The 18,017-nt window shown below is 37.5% G+C and overlaps 1 protein-coding gene across 2 annotated transcripts in view; it reads left to right on the top strand.

Annotated features, from left to right (window-relative positions):
- alk (ALK receptor tyrosine kinase) overlaps positions 1-18,017 on the top strand; it is a 401,288-nt gene that overhangs the window by 240,995 nt on the left and 142,276 nt on the right. For both annotated transcript variants that reach the window (XM_028000489.1, XM_028000490.1), the window contains exon 4: positions 12,062-12,266. In XM_028000489.1, the coding sequence (XP_027856290.1) occupies positions 12,062-12,266 (205 nt within the window). The remainder of the gene's footprint in view (positions 1-12,061; positions 12,267-18,017) is intronic.

The following is an 18,017-nucleotide window of genomic DNA, read 5'->3' as shown; positions in this document are numbered from 1 at the left end:
TTGCAGTTTTCTGGAAATTTGTTCCAGATTTGTGGTGCACAGAAGCTGAATGCTGCTTCTCCATGTTTGGTTCTGGTTCTGGGGATGCAGAGCAGACCAGAACCAGGAGACCTGAGAGGTCTGCAAGGTTGATACAACAACAGCAGATCTTTAATGTATTGTAGTGCTAAACCGTTCAATGATTTATAAACTAACAACAATATTTTAAAGTCTATTCTCTGAGCTACCGGGAGCCAGTGTAGGGACTTTAGAACTGGGGTGATGTGCTTCATATTCCTGATATTAGTTAGCTGTATTCTGGATCAGCTGCAGCTATCTGATTGATTTTTTTAGGCAGACCTGTGAAGACTCTGTTGCAGTAATCAATTCAACTGAAGATAAGTGCATGGATGAGTTTCTCTAGATCTTGCTGGGACATTAGTCCTTTAGGACTGGAACTGTTCTTCAGGTGATAGAAGGCTGACTTTGTAACTGTCTTTATTTGGCTCCAAGGGTTCAGGTAAGAGTCCATCACTACATCCATATTTCGGGCCTGACTCTAGCTGTGATAACTGATTATTTAAAAATAATTACTATCATTTGAATCTTAAGCCTAATTTAGAATAAAGGTAAAGGTGAATTCTATGCTAAGGCAAAATGAGTAAAGGGGTCCGTTCATTCAAGGCCTCTTTTAGCCCCTGAGAATTTTGAGACCAATTATACTGTAGGTGAGCCATTTTTTCTAACTATATCTGTGCTTATTGTGTTGATAAATAATTTAAACTTGAAGAAGAAAAGACTAATGCATTGACTATAAGTCATAAAATTGATGCCCCAGGTTTGAAAAGCCATAAGGGTGTTTCTTATTGGGAGGATTGTTGACTTAAAGAACAAAGCAGATGCAGAAGTAAAATGTTTATGTGACATTTTTAAGAGGTCCACCACTTGCGCTTCTCAGTGTGGAGCTGCATAAATGAATACATGAAGAGTGCACTGCTGTCCTTGTTTATCTGGATCTGACAGTTACAGATGGGTCTACTGTGGACTCTAAAGACGTACTGTACTTCCTCCTTACTGGGTTACCACTGGATTCCTCTCGGCTGCTGGAGACACAGCATCAGTGGTTGCCCACATGCGAACACTGTCAAATGTTCTGTTTAGAATGCACAAATTGGCTGCCGTGGGGATTTCAGCGCAGGTCTCTGTCATGGTGGAAGTGCTTTGTTTTTTCTTTGTTCTTGTACAAAATGTGTTGCCTTAAAAGGCTGCTGGTCTATGCGATGAAAAAAAACTTTGTAGCATAACAGAATCAATCACAGCTAATGATACCGTTGTTTCCTGCCTTGCTGTCAATCAAAACAAAGTAGTGTTTTTAATTCGGATAAGTGAACAAATTCAATTACTAAGAACATGGGATTTACAGATTGCATGAAATACAGGTTTTGCTTAGGGATCTGAATAATCTGGCGTTTTAAATTAATCTTAAATGTTTGCACACATAAGGAAAAAATCCTGTCAATGTGTCCCAATTAATGTTTTATCTTGTCTTTGAATGCGGAGATTAGAGTTTACCCCTTGTTGTCCCAGGGGGAAATTTCTGATAAAAATACTATATTAAATATTATATCTTGTGAAACTTTTATATATAGCATACTTTACATGTAAATCTGAAAGTTCTACAAAATGACACTAAAAAATGTGTTTTCATATTGCAGTGTTTATCACACAGACACAATCTAACAAAAGGACAAAAAGAATACAGACATAGAAATATCATGCAAATTTCCTCAGTATTATCTTCAGGAAAACTAAGGCGGCTGAAATATGACTTTACTCAAAACGCACCATTCATCGTTTAATGTATTCTCTTGGTGCGTAGCGGTTCCAGGTAGTTGTCTAGTGGATGGTGGGATGCACATGATGAAGCTGTTTAGTTCTGCTAGATTGGGAATGGGAATATCAGGGCAGTTTGAAACATTTTGTGAAAGCAGGTAGAACAATTAGGAAATGCTCTAGTAAACCAAATGCCTTTAAGTTTGTGAATGGCAAAACAGTCCAGTTTGTTTCTTTAATAGATGTCAGCAGTGTTTTGGGTAGATTTCATTATTCGATGTGAGTTCATGAGATTTAAGGTCTCAATACAGGATCATATTAAAATATATATATATTAACTTTAAAATTACAGTTTAAAAGTGAAATAAATAACCCTTTTTGCTGGATTTACAAAATATTCTAATTAACTGAGAAAATATGTTTTGGGTTTTTATTAGAAATATTAATAGAGGATTAATTGTCAGGTTTATCTTCACATTAGGATGGACATGGCTTTTGTCTTCTGTGAACTTTTTGACCTTGTTGTAATGATCCAGAGAAGGCAGAGATGATCAGTCATCCATTAGCAGCACGATTATGTCTGTCATCAGACTAGCTTAGAAATGAAGCTAGTCCGTGTCTATGCACAAACATTATTTATGAATAGAGTGCAAAAAAAGGGGGGGGCTGTAGACAGTGGGAAAAAAAATCATCCCTAGAGGATCCAAGTGCTAAAGGAAAATCTACATAGAGCCTTTAGATAAATGGTTTTGGAATTAAACTGTGAACTCTACTGGCAAGAATCATAATGTGCATTGTTGAAAAATCCTTTGTTCATCTCCTTGTATTTTGGCCAAAGGGCCAAATATATATCACACTAAAATAAGAAGAAGTGACCAAAAAGTAAAAGGTATAGGAAATCTGAAAGTCTGGTAAAAATGTATCATAAATCCCAACAATAAGCACACAATCCTGCAGGATATCAGAGGATGCAAAGAATCAACATACTGACTGACTCAGGAAACAATACACAAGATCATATTTATGCGTGCATATGCACTGAAAGGACAAATATTGGAATCAGCTGACCATCTAGAATGAAAAACATAAACCAGGACTTGGAGACTAATTAAAACCGAGACATTGTATACAAATTTGACTGCAGAAAAGCTTTACAGATCTTGGAAAACAAAACCAAGACTCAAAATTCTAGACTGGAAACTGTCTTTCATGTTAACGTTCATGGTGCAGAAATTGCAAATGGAGCGGCTCGGCAGTGGCTGGCATGTGGTGCTGTTCGTTCATTTGGGAACGGCCCAGATTCTATTATAGCTCTGAGTATAAACAAGGCCACTTAATCAGTCAGCTCGTTGGGCCCACACGCTTCATCCCTCAGGCTGAAATCACCGCTAACCATGCTTAAATCATTACTTAAGCTCTCTCCTTACTTCTTTATTTACTCTGCCTGACATGGCGACACTTCGCTGAATTTCTGAATTTCTCAACTTTGTTACGATCTGCATTACATACTTGATAGCTGACTAAAAATAGCATCGGGGAGCAGTAGACTGGTGATTATTTGTCACCTGGAAAACAGAAATTTACATAATGTAAATATTTTATTGTCACTGTGAAGTTGCAACAAATTAGCGTACACAAAAATGTGACTAATCACAGGTTCAACCTTTATGAGCATTTAACATCAGTCTGTAACATGCATGCCAAATACGCATTCCACAAGGAATTTATTTTAAGTTTAGAGGTACAGAAAGCATACAGCATCATGCTGAACCATCTTTTATAGCTGCAAGTATTTTTGAGCATGTCTACCAGCTTTAGACCCCAAGAGACTGGGATTTTTTTTCCCATCCTGCTTTGCATAAACAGCTCAAGCTCAGCCAGATTGGATTGAAAACATCCCCAAACATCTTTTCTCAGAGCCTCAATTATATTCCAATCTGAACATTAACTGATGTATTTTAACACATGAGTACATTTCATTTTAGCTCTGTCTGCATGTTATCTTATATTATTTGTGTTATCTTATTAATTTTCTGTAAACAGTATTTTAAAATATAGGGTTTTTTTATCTTTCAAAATTTTCAGTCTAATGAACAAACTGTTTAATATGAATGCCTTCAGGTACTGTTTTAACCAAATGACTTTTTTTTCCCCTTCGTACATAAGAGTCAAAGCACATAAAAAAGACTCGAAAGTAATTCAGGGTTCTGTAATTATACACAGGATGTTGTTTTAAAATAACTGGAGAGTTGAATCTACAATGAGCAAAAATGCCTCAAAAAATGTTTTTCCAATAATTGGTTTAGTGTTAAATTACTCATCCTGCAGCAAGTAACAAGGATAAGATATTAGAGTTGTGACTGTGGGAAGCAGCCTTGTTACACATTCAGAACTGGTTCAACCACAGTTTTGTCATTTTCACAGTTTTATCAATTTTTAGGAGCAGTAAGAGGTTTCTGCAATGCATCATTATAAAATTATTCATTCCCATTCCCTAAACTGCATCTGCTCTGCTCTTGGTTCACCAGGTAAATAAATATTTATGAAGAACTACTAGATGGGGGAAGTTTATTACATTAAAAAGTCAAAATGTTGTTGCTACAGTTATTTGTGTTGAATATAAGCAGATGTTCCAAACTGCAATTAATCAGCTTTCTGCATTCAGCAGAGACTGTACCTGACCTGATTCAGAGAAACCTGTTGCAGTCTTGCTATTGTTGCTGCTCCAGGATACAAGTAGGTGGTTAGGAAATATGTTCTTGTTCATGGAGTAAGAAAGCAGCAGAACAGTGAGTCATAAAAAATTGTAATTTGTGAACAGAATCTTTTCTGTAGGAAACAGTACTTTGTTTAGACCTAAATTGGTTGCTGGTGAAAGTAATGATGTTTAACAAGCCAACTTGCTTCTCATGTTTTCCGGTTTTGTCTGCACCCTTTTCTACCACATTTTTCTTTCCACTCAACTTTCCATTAACATGCTTGGATGCAACACTCTTTAAACAGACAGCTTGTTTAGAAATGTCTCTCTACTAGAACACTGAAGTCAGCAGTGTTTCTCATAATTGTGTAGGCCGTATAGCAGAATATATCTCTGTACTAATTGTCTGTAAAACCTTAGGTTTAGTTTTAGGTTGTCATTAACTGCAAGCTTTAATCATCAAAAACAAACTTTTGAAATATATCACTCTGGCAGCAATTTTTGTACTTGGTATCTTTTTAAGTTTACTTTTTATAAGTTATTGAGATGACTCTATACATGCTTCAGCAATTTTTCAGTGACAACATGTTGTTGTTTTTTCAGGGGGTGGGGGGAGGTTTGTTGCTTTAAAATATTTAGATTTATTATTATCTGACATATTTTTGTGTTTTTTTAAAATATCTTTGACATTCCATTAACAGTGAAGACATTTTCTGGCAAAAACATCTAAACTGGATATCAGCTCATAGTCTAAAGTCTGACCAGTAGTGCCCCATTCTTGGCTTAGCTATGAAGTATATTTTTGGATTTGTCCATAATATGCCTGTGTAGGATGCATAAGTGAAGACTTTATGAGATGGAGTTAAATAAGTAAAACATTTTATTAAGCAATGCAGATATGTTTACAGATTAGGCAACATTTAGAGATTAAGTTAGTTTGAATTTAGCGATTTGATGGAGGGACAGACCCAATAAAATCCCCCCTGAAACTAGAGTTACGCTGCCTTTTATAGGAATGCGGGAGCACACCTACAGTTCTCTATGTGTGGCACCACTTCTTGTGTTAATTGGATCTCCGTCTTTATCCCTACATGTCCATATATGGCAGCCTGCAGATGTAAATTGTGTAGGCCTCACCTTGAGTGTGTTACTGAGGCCTAAATATATAACCTGCTTTCAGATACTACAGATTGATCTTTTTTTCATCCATCCATCCATCCATCCATCCATGCATGCATTTTCTTACACTCTTGTCCCTATTGGGGTCAGGAGGTGCTGGTGCCTATCTCCAGCTAACGTTCTGGGCGAGAGGCGGGGTACACTCTGGACAGGTCGCCAGTCTGTCGCAGATCTTTTTTTCTTCTTTTTTAACTTCTTTTGCCCAGCTGCCTTTTGAAAACTGACCTCAGTTCTTACATAAGTTAAAATGTGAGGAGTTTCCTGACTCCAGGCCCAAAATTTAAATACCCCAATATTTGAGCCACTTTATATCAGATTTGTCTTGTTACACTCTGCTCTACCATAATGGAAAAGAGACAGAGCACCACCAGATTGTTCATGTATCCTTGGAAGAAGAAGCTTTTGGAGGACACTATAATCCCAGGCTTTATTTTAATGACAGTGTTCTACCAGTGTAATACAAGGAATGAGAAGAATCTCATTCCTTGTATTACAAGCAACCCTACACGTTGATGTCTCAGTGTTTGCACTATACAGGACTCATGCTAGCTCTCTTATTTTCCTTTTCAGTCAAAGTAGGAGTCATCAGAGAAATGACTTTCCATTTGGCACTTGTAAACAAACCATTTGCTATCCATGTAATTAAACCATGAGACATCAGTGTATTGTTTGTTGTGATACATTCATGAATTATTGAGAAAAATGGTTACAAAAATGCTCAAATCTTACGTAATTTAATTAAAAACATTTATTTTACACCCTATTCTCATTTCTTTATAGCCATATCTCCATTTAGGCCCAATATTCTCCCAAAATGTTGCTGATTATGAACCCTGATCAAAACTAAATTATAGTGAATGACTTTCTCCTTATAGATGTAAATCATAGGAGTTAAACAACCACATTTCCTTACAACAGACCGTGCACAGTAGTATGAGCAGAGTGTAGAAAATTACTTTAGACATCCTATTGTGGAACATCTCACAGCAGCCGTCAGACTTTGATGTTTTCCTTTGACAGAATCGTCTTCTTCGCTGCCCACTCTCATCACAAGATCATTGTCTGAAAGTTTACTTTCCCTCTTTCCAAAGAGATCCACTCGCATCTACCTGCAACCAACTCTGAGCAAGCCGTGCACTGGAGGCATCTAGGGTTGTCAAAATATTTGATCCTTTGATATGATCAATACTAAAAAAAAATCCCACAATTTTAAAAGATCCTAACTTGTGTCAAAATTGGTAGCTGAATCTGTCATCTTGAAGTTTGTTCAGCTTCAATAATCTTATGAGCTTCCTACATGGGTGGTCATTTTGATGCAAAGTTATAATTATAATACAAGTTGACTGAAATTACTGCAAAAGAAACCTTTTTATGTCTGAAAGCACTCAAAAAACACCAAAGAGTTGGAGCTGAGGGGAAACAAAACATTCAAGTTTAAAATTCTTAACCACGGTCTAAAAGTGCAACATCTGTTATTCCCTTTGAAAATGAAAACACAACTGATTTATCAACTGAAATTTTTCCTCTCCAAAGCTCCCCCCAACCTGTTGGATATTACGTTTTTAAGGGGAGGTCAAGTTGAAAGCCGTCAGATTCCAACTGAGCAATTGATGCCCACCTACAGAAAACACCTGTTGATACCAAACTATGAAAACCGCTCAGTTGGAGCACACGTTTGAAGCAGAAATGATTAGACTATCAAAAGATGGCTTTTTACCAGCTCACATACATCTGTTTTCTGGTGTGAACAGAATCTCTGAGGGAAGAATGAGAGCTGTGATTGAAAATGTGTGGTAGCCAAATATTTGGAGCCCCTGGGCCAGAAGCTTGTGCTGGCCCTGAGTTAATGCATTTTGCTATAAGAGGATTTGGGAGCAAAAACAATTTGAATGGCTTGTATTTCTTCTTCTTTTAACCATTCAGTTACAATTTTATTTTCTGAACAAAATCTCTAGCAGTTTATGACATAGAATGCAAGAACAGGCCAAGAGCCACAACTGATTGAATCTGTAACAGAAACATGTTTACCATGTTTTGGAAGTGAAAGACAACTTCACTTTGAGATGAAGTTATCTAGTTTCTGTTATTCTGAAGCTGACTTTGTTTTCCAAGGCTTACATTCAAGTAATATTTTTGGAATGTGGCTGATGAGTTCAGTGTTTTATAGGCTGAGATCCTATTTCATTTAATTTTCGGGGATCCATGGAGTATCCAGTTCCAAAGTGAAAGAAGTACTGAATGCTGAAGAAAATGGCAGCTACTTGTTTTATGTAAAATTATCTTATCCTTCAATAATAATTAGAAGATGTTGCTAAATTGAAATGTAAAGCACTGTGTAATTAACATTTACCACTCGCCTTAGTCGACTGACATTGATGAAGCTGTGCCGACAGGGGTGGCCCATTTCAGGTTTCTGATATGGGTGACATGGGGAACTGCCCAGGGTGACATCTCTTCAGGAGGCAAAATGATGAGACCTCCCTCCCCAGGTCCTCTGCCAGGGATGTGAACCTAATGAAAAAGCTTAAGTAACGCACTTTTGGGAGAGGGAGTGAGGTGCAGGGGAGCCACAGGGGTTTTTTGCCCAGGGTGCCAAACAGGCTGTGTGCCAAAGTAGGCCCTCTGATCCGATGATCGAAGTCACCAAGCTCTGCTGGGCAGCAGCATCCACAGGTGAAGCTGAAGCAGAAATCTACTAATGGAATAAAACAATTTGCTCCACAGTTTGCTGTTGAAATTTCTACCGTGTGGTAATTGCTCCAAAAACAAGTGTTTCCACTCTTTATTAAAACCGAAATACAAGAGTTAATGGGTCTTTGCCCCCCTGCTCCAGCACCCCGCAGGCTGAGTTTTAAAACCTTTCTGTCAAATTGCTTCTAGCTTTGGAAGAAAACATTTGGCCCCAGTGTTCTGCAGCCTTCACCAAACTGTCTCCACTCTGTTAGAGAGATGCAAATTAGGCATAACTGGAACACTCTAATTTAGGGGCCCTGAAATTGTGAAGTTATTCAGAACCTCACAGGATAAAGAAATGTGGTGGTTATCAGGCCAGGATAAAAGTGAAGAAAAAAAAAAGAAAAACACTTCAAGAAAAATGTGAGAACATCCACTAATGGCTTCTGATGCTTCTCCTGTTTTTATAATGACGTTCACCGACTCTTGCTTCAAACCGCATGTCAAATTCAGATCTTTCTGTTGATTAACATGCAAGAAAGTTTATAAATAAGAGAAATTTTAGCCAAGGATTTAACCGTTTATGTACAGGAGGAATACGCAGTACATTTACAAGAATGTTTCCAACATCCAACAGGGTAATTTTGACTAAGTAGAATTGTGGAAAAGTAAACTTTACTTTGAAAAGACATTAATATTTATAGTGGCACCAATCAAACTTTTGTGGCACCCAGTAAGGCTTCCACACTGGTGTTAAATATTAACGCAGGTTGTTATTGCATCAATATGATATAATCACTGACTGGCAGAAGATTTTAGATGTTTCTAGTTAATGTTTCTAAGTGATCAAATCTTATCTTGGACACTAAATGAGAGAAACCTTGAAGCTATTGATTGTTGTCAGAAGAAGATGGACCACATTGTTACCTGATGCTTTGTTGAATTTCAAGGCACCTTAGACGACAAACAGATCAAATTAATATACAACAATATCTAATCAGTTTACCCCAATCAGACAGAGTATATTTCAATTAGACAGATTCCAATTTGATCTGAGTCATAAAACAGTGCAGTCAAATTTTGTATGTTATCCCAATCAGTGAAAAGTTTTCTATCTAACAAACCAAACCAATTGTTTGAGTCACTGTCCTTGCAGCAATCCTTTAGATTAAAGCTCTATTTGGAGGGTCTGATCATTGTTTTTCGTTCATTGGATGAGAGTTGTTCAGAATTACTCGCTGAGGGTGGAGTTGCTAATTGTATGCCAATAGGTGTTTAGTTAATCTGGGTCTTTTACAGTCTTCATTAAAAGTCTTAAATGCTTATTGTTTAAGAGTGTCGTGTCACTGGATACGTGTCAGGTGGAACTTTAACAGCACGGTGGCACTAGAAACTGCATATATACTGCTATATCCAAAAAGGTTTTCCATAATGACAAGCCTCACCTTCTGTTTGTCTTGCATTCAGTCATGTTCTGTTAATTTCTTTAGTTTGTTTAGTCAAAGTATGCTTGAAGTGTAATTTCTGAAAATACAGAATCTTTCAGTTGCTTGAGTCCTTGGATAAGTTCCACCACTACTCTGCAGTACAACTTTTTGCCAGATTAGTTTTTCTTTCTTAACTCCAGTGGACTCCATTAAGATAATAGAGTAAATCGGCAAGTCAGAAGGGAAAGACATGACCTGCAGCAAAATATCAAAACCTAACAGTCTAACCAAGGTCAGGTATATGGATTTATTTTTTTCAGCCTCCTAACATTTTGTGATATGTCTGGAGGTTTAAAATAAAGTCCACCCCTATCATAATATATTGTTTCCCTCCAGTATCTTACACAGAAAATGGTTTCTGAACTCTAAACTATATGAATTTCCTAAATAAGACAAACTTTATTTTTTGTGTTACAGTTTCTTTAGTGTAATGGAATGCAGTATAAACCGAGATAACATACTTTTTTTTTTTTTTATAGTAAAAGAAATTCTGTAGCACTGCCCTACTATTCATAGCTTTTTGGAGAGGGGCACTTACTCTACACAATCCACAACTTAACATTTACACTTGTAGTCAAATACTTAGAAAAATCAACTTTCAAGATATCCTAATATGTAAGCATATTAAACATAAACATAAAGTTTAAAACAATTTAAACTTGCATTGTGATAAGCATCACAATGCAATTCTCAGTCAAACAGTAAGCAAAATAACATTCTATGAAAAATACTTCATTAAAAAAAAACAATAAAATGAATGTATAAGCCCATAAGTGCAGCGAGCACAGGGGGTGTATTTCAAAATTTTGGTGCTACAAACAGGAAAGATTAATTCTTGGTATGAGACTTACCACCAGGCAAATTTAAAGATGATTGGTAAAACCGGCAAAAAATCTTTTGGAAAAACAAAGAAAATGGAATCATTTTCAATGCAGCTTTTAACAGCAGCTTAGATATGTTTCTTAAATTTTAAAAGCAGTTCTGATTTAATTAGAATGATGCCCAAGTGAACCATGACTCTTGATGAAAAGACTCAATTGAACAGAGAAGATATTGCTCAATTATTGCAAGTAATAATCAAAATATATTATCTGCATTGAACCGAGGAAAACTGTCATTTAACCATCAATTTATTTCTAGACAGTTATTAAATTGTGCAATTTTGGAATCTTAAATTGAGTTACTAGAAATTAATGCAGAACTGACTGAGATGTTCTTATAATTGCCAAAACATTGGAAATTAAATTATCTTAGCATTTAAAAACAGACCTTCTGATATTTATTCGTCAAATATTCTCTCTATGCAAACAAATGTACCAATGCTTGTAGACTTCTAGATGAGGTGAGCTTTGCTCAGAAGTGTTAAAGCTGCACTAGTAATAATCATTGCCTACTTTGTGTATTTATTTTCTATTATAAATATAAACATGCAAGATTCATCCAACAAAGTCTGTTTAGCAGTAAGAGTTGTAGACTTTAATATTATCTGACCCTGTGGAAGCTCATATTTTCATTATACAGAGGCTAAAGTGCAGTCACGCATTCTGGAAATGGAACCAATATAAAAACAGAAGAAATACATCAACCCCTTTTGGAGAGAACAATTCAGTTTTATTTCTGCGGCAGTGAGAGCATCTCATGACCTTCATACACATGCAAGGATGAACTACAGCATCACCATGAACAGCTCCTGTGAATCATACAAAATAGGTTTTATTTTCTGTTTTGCATGTTTTCTCCTCATCAAAAATACTCTGCGGAGCAAATAGAAATTGCATTTTCTTCCTTTTAACTTGAAATTCTTTGTGCTTCCACAGACGTGCGCCTTTCTGAATCTAATCAGCATCCTGCTTGATTGAGCACCATAGTTCGAAAGTCAGAAAGAATTTGCTTAAAAACTTTAAAGAAAATTTGCTTTGATTTTTCATCTGCAACATATTCATCACTTTTCTTTCCCGTCAGACTGCAGGATACATTGACTTTTCATGCATTTTCAGAACGGGCTACTTTGAGCAAGATTTTAAAAACGATTTCATACCACACTCCATCTAAATTCTTTACAGCTTCATGTTCTTGAAATTGAAACTTTAATAAGCTATAGGTTTTAAGAAAATGCAAATAAGCTCTCTAAAACTTTGCCCTATTTTCTCAGTAAGATTCTTTGTTCCTAAAACAAGTTTTCACCCTGAACCTCTTTCTCGATATCTTCCAGGTCAGTTCCTCTGGGTTAACAGTTCAGCGTTTGGAGGTCCCTGGGTGATGAGCCCCTGGCTGTGGGGGAGTGAAGGGCCATGCAGCCTGGACATGGCTGTGTTTTTCCACCCCAAACAAAACGGACAGTACACGGTTTGGGTCATAGAACGAGACAAGCCACCTGTCGCTGCCTTCTCCACCGACGCTCTGCCACGCATCACAGGGTAAGTTAGCTGGGGGGGGTTTATCGGGAAAACGCAGTACATGTTGTACATCTGTCCAGAATCAGACTTACACAAGTTTTAACGTGGTTGAATGCAGATGTACTCTCATGGGAAAAACTCTTTACACCCTTGCTGCATCCGTGGGAATTCACAGGTATAACAGCAGCCAGGTGTTGCAAGTCAAATGCACTTGATTGGCTGATCATTAGATAATCAAGTGTGGGTGCACCTATCACAGCAGGAGGTTTTAATTTTTTGTTTCTGAGAATATTGCATTGGGTTAATCACACCTATGTTCAAATTTTCCAAATTTCTTTGCTTTTCATACAGGAAACAGTAGCAGTATTTTACAATGAAGTGATCAAAAATAAGTAAATAAATAAAGAAATTAATAATATGTGTAAAATATTAATAAAAATATGCTTGTCAGAATGGACATCACTTTGGTGGGCTGATTAAAAGGTTTTTAAAGATTACAAGGAAGTATATTGTAGGTTAAGGTTCCAATCATCAATTATTGCGCTGATATTACTTTTTTTTCTTTTTTTCTCTGAACTAATCCCTTATTAGCACCATGTCTGTGTTCCTCTTCTTGGGCTTTTCATTGAGATGTGAGTCTGACCTTTTCTCTTTAAGATGAATGTGCTTCAGATTATAGCTTGTAAATCAGCTGTTGCATTTTTGTTTCTTGCTGTTTTTGTGTGTAATCTCCAACAACATCGGACTCGAGTGGAATGTCATAGACTGTGAATGTCCTGTCTCGTGAAGCGTTGGTTTGCTGGAGAGAATGCTCATTAACATTTATGTGGTTATGCAAGCGTTCAGGCCTCTGTACGCTGTTATGGGAGAGTAGCAGGGATGCGCTCATTACGGCTGTGACGAATTAGACTGTGCATTGTGTTGGGTCTTATTTGTAGTCAGCTACTGCCGCCCACATACACCATCTCTGCCAGCCAGAAACTCACTCGAACACATTTCTGCTCCGATGGGAGAATGCCTGATTCATAAAAAATATAGATGAAAACAAAAGCCAGGAGAGCCGATTGCACACCTTAGAAGTAAAGGTTTTGGTGCTAATTACTTATCTTTGCATTGAATTTCTGTCCTTTGTTTTGACATGTTTGCTAAATCAAATCATTAAGGTGTTTAGCACAGTCTGGAATACATTGTTCCAAAGCCATCATTTTTTCATCACACATTGTTTACATGGAGTGCAAATATTTCAATCCTGCAAGGTCAAAATTCTGTTTTGTATTCACACTTTCTTTGTTGGAGTTACCTGGGGGCTTTGGCTTCTTCCTGGTTTTCAAATGGTGTAGCTAAGGGCTGAGGTCCCTGAAGTACTGCTGACAACCTCATTGGACTAGAAAATGAGGCTCCAAAAAACTCTTTTGGAGAGTCATTGTGTATTTCACAGGCACATAGGTCCATTTTTTAGCACAGTGGAGTAAGAAATTGTTACCTTCAGTTGTGTCGTTGTCAGCACTGATCTCGGGATGGGTCAGCTGCAACCTATGGCCGAGCTCATGCAGAACATTTCAGCTGGATATACAGGAGGAGATTTGCCTGTGTCTGACATCCTTCTTCAGGAATGTTTCTATATTTTTATCTTCTATTTGTTTGTCAAGCCACCAGTAGTTACACCTTGTCAGTTTATTCATTCGAGCACCATGATTAATTACACCTATCTGAGGACTCTAGGGTGACTCACAGAAAGAATGTCCACCATGTGACTGTCTTTGTATGCTCATTAAATTATGGGTTAGGATTAGGGGGATTAGACAGCATTCAGCAGTAGCAGAAAACAGATGCAAACATCATATCAAAGAGATATAATAAAATCGAACTCAATACAACACCTCTCACCCTAATCTCTGTCACCTCATGCGCTGGAAGAGCAATTTGTGAGATGGAGAATAGAACCGCAAACTTCAGCTCTGTCCAATCCCGGTGGAGTGAGGGGGACCCTGTCGAGGCCCTCAGGCCTGGATGCTGGAAGAGTCCTGAATCAAAGCTGCTGGGGTTGGAACATGGGGGAATTTACCTCATGTGCATACAGGTGCTCTGCTGCAGTCCCACAGCTTCTGGGTCTCTTCCAAGTAGATCCAAGGCATTATTGATCCATCTGGGTATCAGAGAGGACCTTATGGAAGGAAAAGCCACCTTTTCTCTTTTTTGTGGCAGACTTTTAAGCATCTTGACCTGAGACTGCTCAAAGGTCATGCTCACATCACAGACTGACTTTTTCCATTGTCGCGCTAGTCACAGTTCATGTTTTGGGCCGAACATCTGTTCAGCCTGCACTTCCATTCAGCACCCTTCAGCCTCACTTCATGTTCTCACCAGATGCTTAGGAGGTATCACCTCACCCTACTGAACTCTCAACGGTGATTTAAGGTCAACTGTTGCTGCCATCACTTTAACTGAGATTACAGGACTGACTTTGCTTGTGTAAAGTCAGTCATTACACAATACTGATTATTCATTTCAAAGTTAATGGTTACAAAATACTGATTATACATGATCAAAATTAGGCATTTCAGAACATTTGTTATATATATATCAAGCCTTCTATTAAGGCTAAAATCATCAGTACAATATTCATTCTTAAGTCCAACAACATGAATTTCCCGGGCACCAACAAATTACATGACTATCAAAAGTCCTCATGGGGAGAAGGCCAACTCCTACTCCAGCTTCTTCGACATAAAAATACTGTATATATGAAGCATATCCCAAAAGAAATTTGACTTTACAATTTGACCCCTTGTAATTTGCAGTCTGTCTCTTTAAGAAGCTCCCTCTCTTTCTGACACTCCACCTTCAGCATGGCATCAGAACTGTGCTTCTCATTATACTTTTACCATTGTTCCTAGTAGCTTTGCACTGAGAAGTAATTTAGATGATAAGCTCAGCAGACGCGAAGTTCCACCAGGTGTTTGCTTATTGCTGCTGGCTAGTCTGAAGGGTGGTGGTGTGAGGATAGGGCGCTCTGTGAGGTGGAAGCTGAGCTTGGAGACTGCAGCTCACTGACTGCATCAAAGCAACACTCTGGGTGTGTGTTTAATGAGGTAATAACATTATAACATGGTGTATAATACAAAAAAGGCAATTTTACATAATCATCCTTCTGCCCCTCATTTATTAGTGACTGTCTGCAGGATATGATGTCAAGGTGAGATAGTTGCTAGCCAAGGGAACAGCTAATGGAGTAAATTTCCAACTCCAAATACAGCATATCTGTCTGATCAGATATCTTGCTTATCTTCTCATCTTTTTCAATATGTTACACAGTGAAAGTCAAAGTCTACAATAAAGTGAAGGAGCATGTTTTCATTGTGCTAGTATGCTTTGAAATTACTTTCTGACTTTACTCTTTTCTGCAAATAGGGATTACATATAACTTGATATGGCTATATTTTACTTTTATATAATTAAAAATAAAGTTCTACCAAAACTGGACAAATTCTTGCGTTGCTGTAATAAATTTGCGGCTTAAACTTTTAAATGTCACTGTTTATTTGTTCTGACACGCTAAAATGTACAGAAAATAAAAGCGCATTTCTCCTCCATCTCCCCTCCAAACAGCCTGCAGCCTGTCACAGTCTGCCAGCAGAGCATACTGTGTGAATGTTGTTTGTCCCAGAGGCAGCCAGTGGCAGAGTAAAAAGTAAATCACCTGCTGCTCCCTCAGGTTAGACGGGATCCTTTAAATTTTTTACATTTTAAATATTGTTTTGAGCGTTTGTGTCAACAGCTTTGCACATTACTCAGGCTACAAACGTTAAAATCCTGTTCATGTAATAATGTAAAGACTATGCTGTAATCCAGAAAAGATTCCGCATTGGTGTTTTTAGTTAAGTGATATTAAATCTTTAGCTGAGGTTTTAAAAGGTGCAAACATTCTTGAGTGCACAGTACTGCCATTATCTATAATATACTGTATACTATATAATATAATATAATACCATCTATAATAATGTATGGAATAACTAGACTCGACAAAGATAAAAATAACTACTGGTATGTATGAACTGTAGCTATGTGAATTTTTTTTCATTAAACTGGCATTTCTTATAGATATATTCCCTCTTCATACTGAGACCAGGAGGCAGATGCAGCATGCCGAATCAAATGTTACGTGCAAACTGGAGTATAGAGTAAGAAAAGAGCCATATAGGGAACAACAAGGCAGATGGGAAGGTCCGGCAGCCCCCCCGATTGCCTCTTTCTGCACCATTTTGTAATGTGCTTCTGTTTTTTAGCTGATTCAAACAGGAGAAAAACTTGCATGAGGAGAATGACTGGTAATCCTTATCTCTTCTATAGTTTTTTAATATGTGCACATTAGAGTAATTAGCCAATGTTTTACAAAAATTCTTGACCTGCCATCTGTCATTTGAGCCCTAACTCTCTTTTTTATTTGTCTCTGATCAATCTTATACAGATAAATTAGCAAGTTATTTGTGAGTGCTTTGATGCACATGCTTGCAGGTGTGAGGGGGCAGTTGAGCACTTTCACAAACAGCTCTTCCTATTTTCACTGTGGGAGAAATTATTTAGCTCTATGCTGCCCTGTATTATCCATAAGTTTAAGGCCGATAAAATGAAACCGACAAACACTTATTGTCGACCAAAACAAGAGGATTATCTTTCAGTTTCAGGCTTGATATGGAGCCTGTGGGACACCTTTTAGTTTAAACTGCACAAAAATGTTCAGCTCATTTGTTTTGGAAGGAGCTCCATTTCTAAAGATTGGTTCTGTCCAATTGTTTTTCAGCAGATAAATGGCTTTCTGGCCCTGAACAACTGTTTTGATGTCCATCAGTCAGGCTTCCGTCAACATCACAGCACTGAAACGGCTCTTGTCAAAATATTCAATGACCTTTGTCTAAACACTGACCGTAATAAAATGTCAATATTAGTTTTACTTGACTTGAGTGCTGCATTCGACACAGTCGATCATGATATTTTATTATCCCGGTTAGAAAATTGGGTTGGCATTTCTGGTATAGTACTCAGCTGGCTTAAATCTTACCTGTCCAACAGAACCTTTTGTGTGTCCATAGGCAATTTTAAATCCAAACTGAATGAAATTACATATGGAGTTCCCCAAGGTTCCATCCTGGGGGATGGAACCTTGGGAACCTTGGCTTCTTTTTAATATCTATATGCTTCCATTAATTCAAATTATACGAAATAATAAGATAGACTACCACAATTATGCCGATGACACACAGCTATACATCAGCCTTTCACCAGGAGATTACAGTCAGGTTCAAATACTCACTAAATGTATTGAGCAGATTAATGTCTGGATGGGCCAAAACTTCCTCCAACTAAATAAAAATAAAACCGAAATATTAGTATTTGGGCCAAAAGAGCATAGACTAAATATAATCACCCACCTTCAGGCCATTGGATTAAAATGTTCTGACGAAGCCAAGAATCTGGGGGTGATCATGGATCCTGATCTGAACTTTAATAACCACATCAAATATATCATAAAAATGTCATACTACCATCTAAAAAATATTGCTAAAATTACACAACTCATGTCCCCACAAGACTCTGAAAAATTAGTTCATGCCTTTGTTTTTAGTAGACTCGATTACTGCAATGGAATTTTTACTGGATTATTTAAAAAAGCAATAAGAGAGCTCCAGCTTCTGCAGAATGCTGCTGCAAGAGTCCTGACTAAAACAAAAAGAGATCAGCATATCAGTCCAGTTCTAAGATCCCTGCACTGGC

The sequence above is a fragment of the Xiphophorus couchianus genome, chromosome 19 (genome assembly GCF_001444195.1).
Source record: "Xiphophorus couchianus chromosome 19, X_couchianus-1.0, whole genome shotgun sequence".
Taxonomy (NCBI): Eukaryota; Metazoa; Chordata; class Actinopteri; order Cyprinodontiformes; family Poeciliidae; genus Xiphophorus; species Xiphophorus couchianus.
This window is presented reverse-complemented; position numbering and strand designations above follow the sequence as displayed.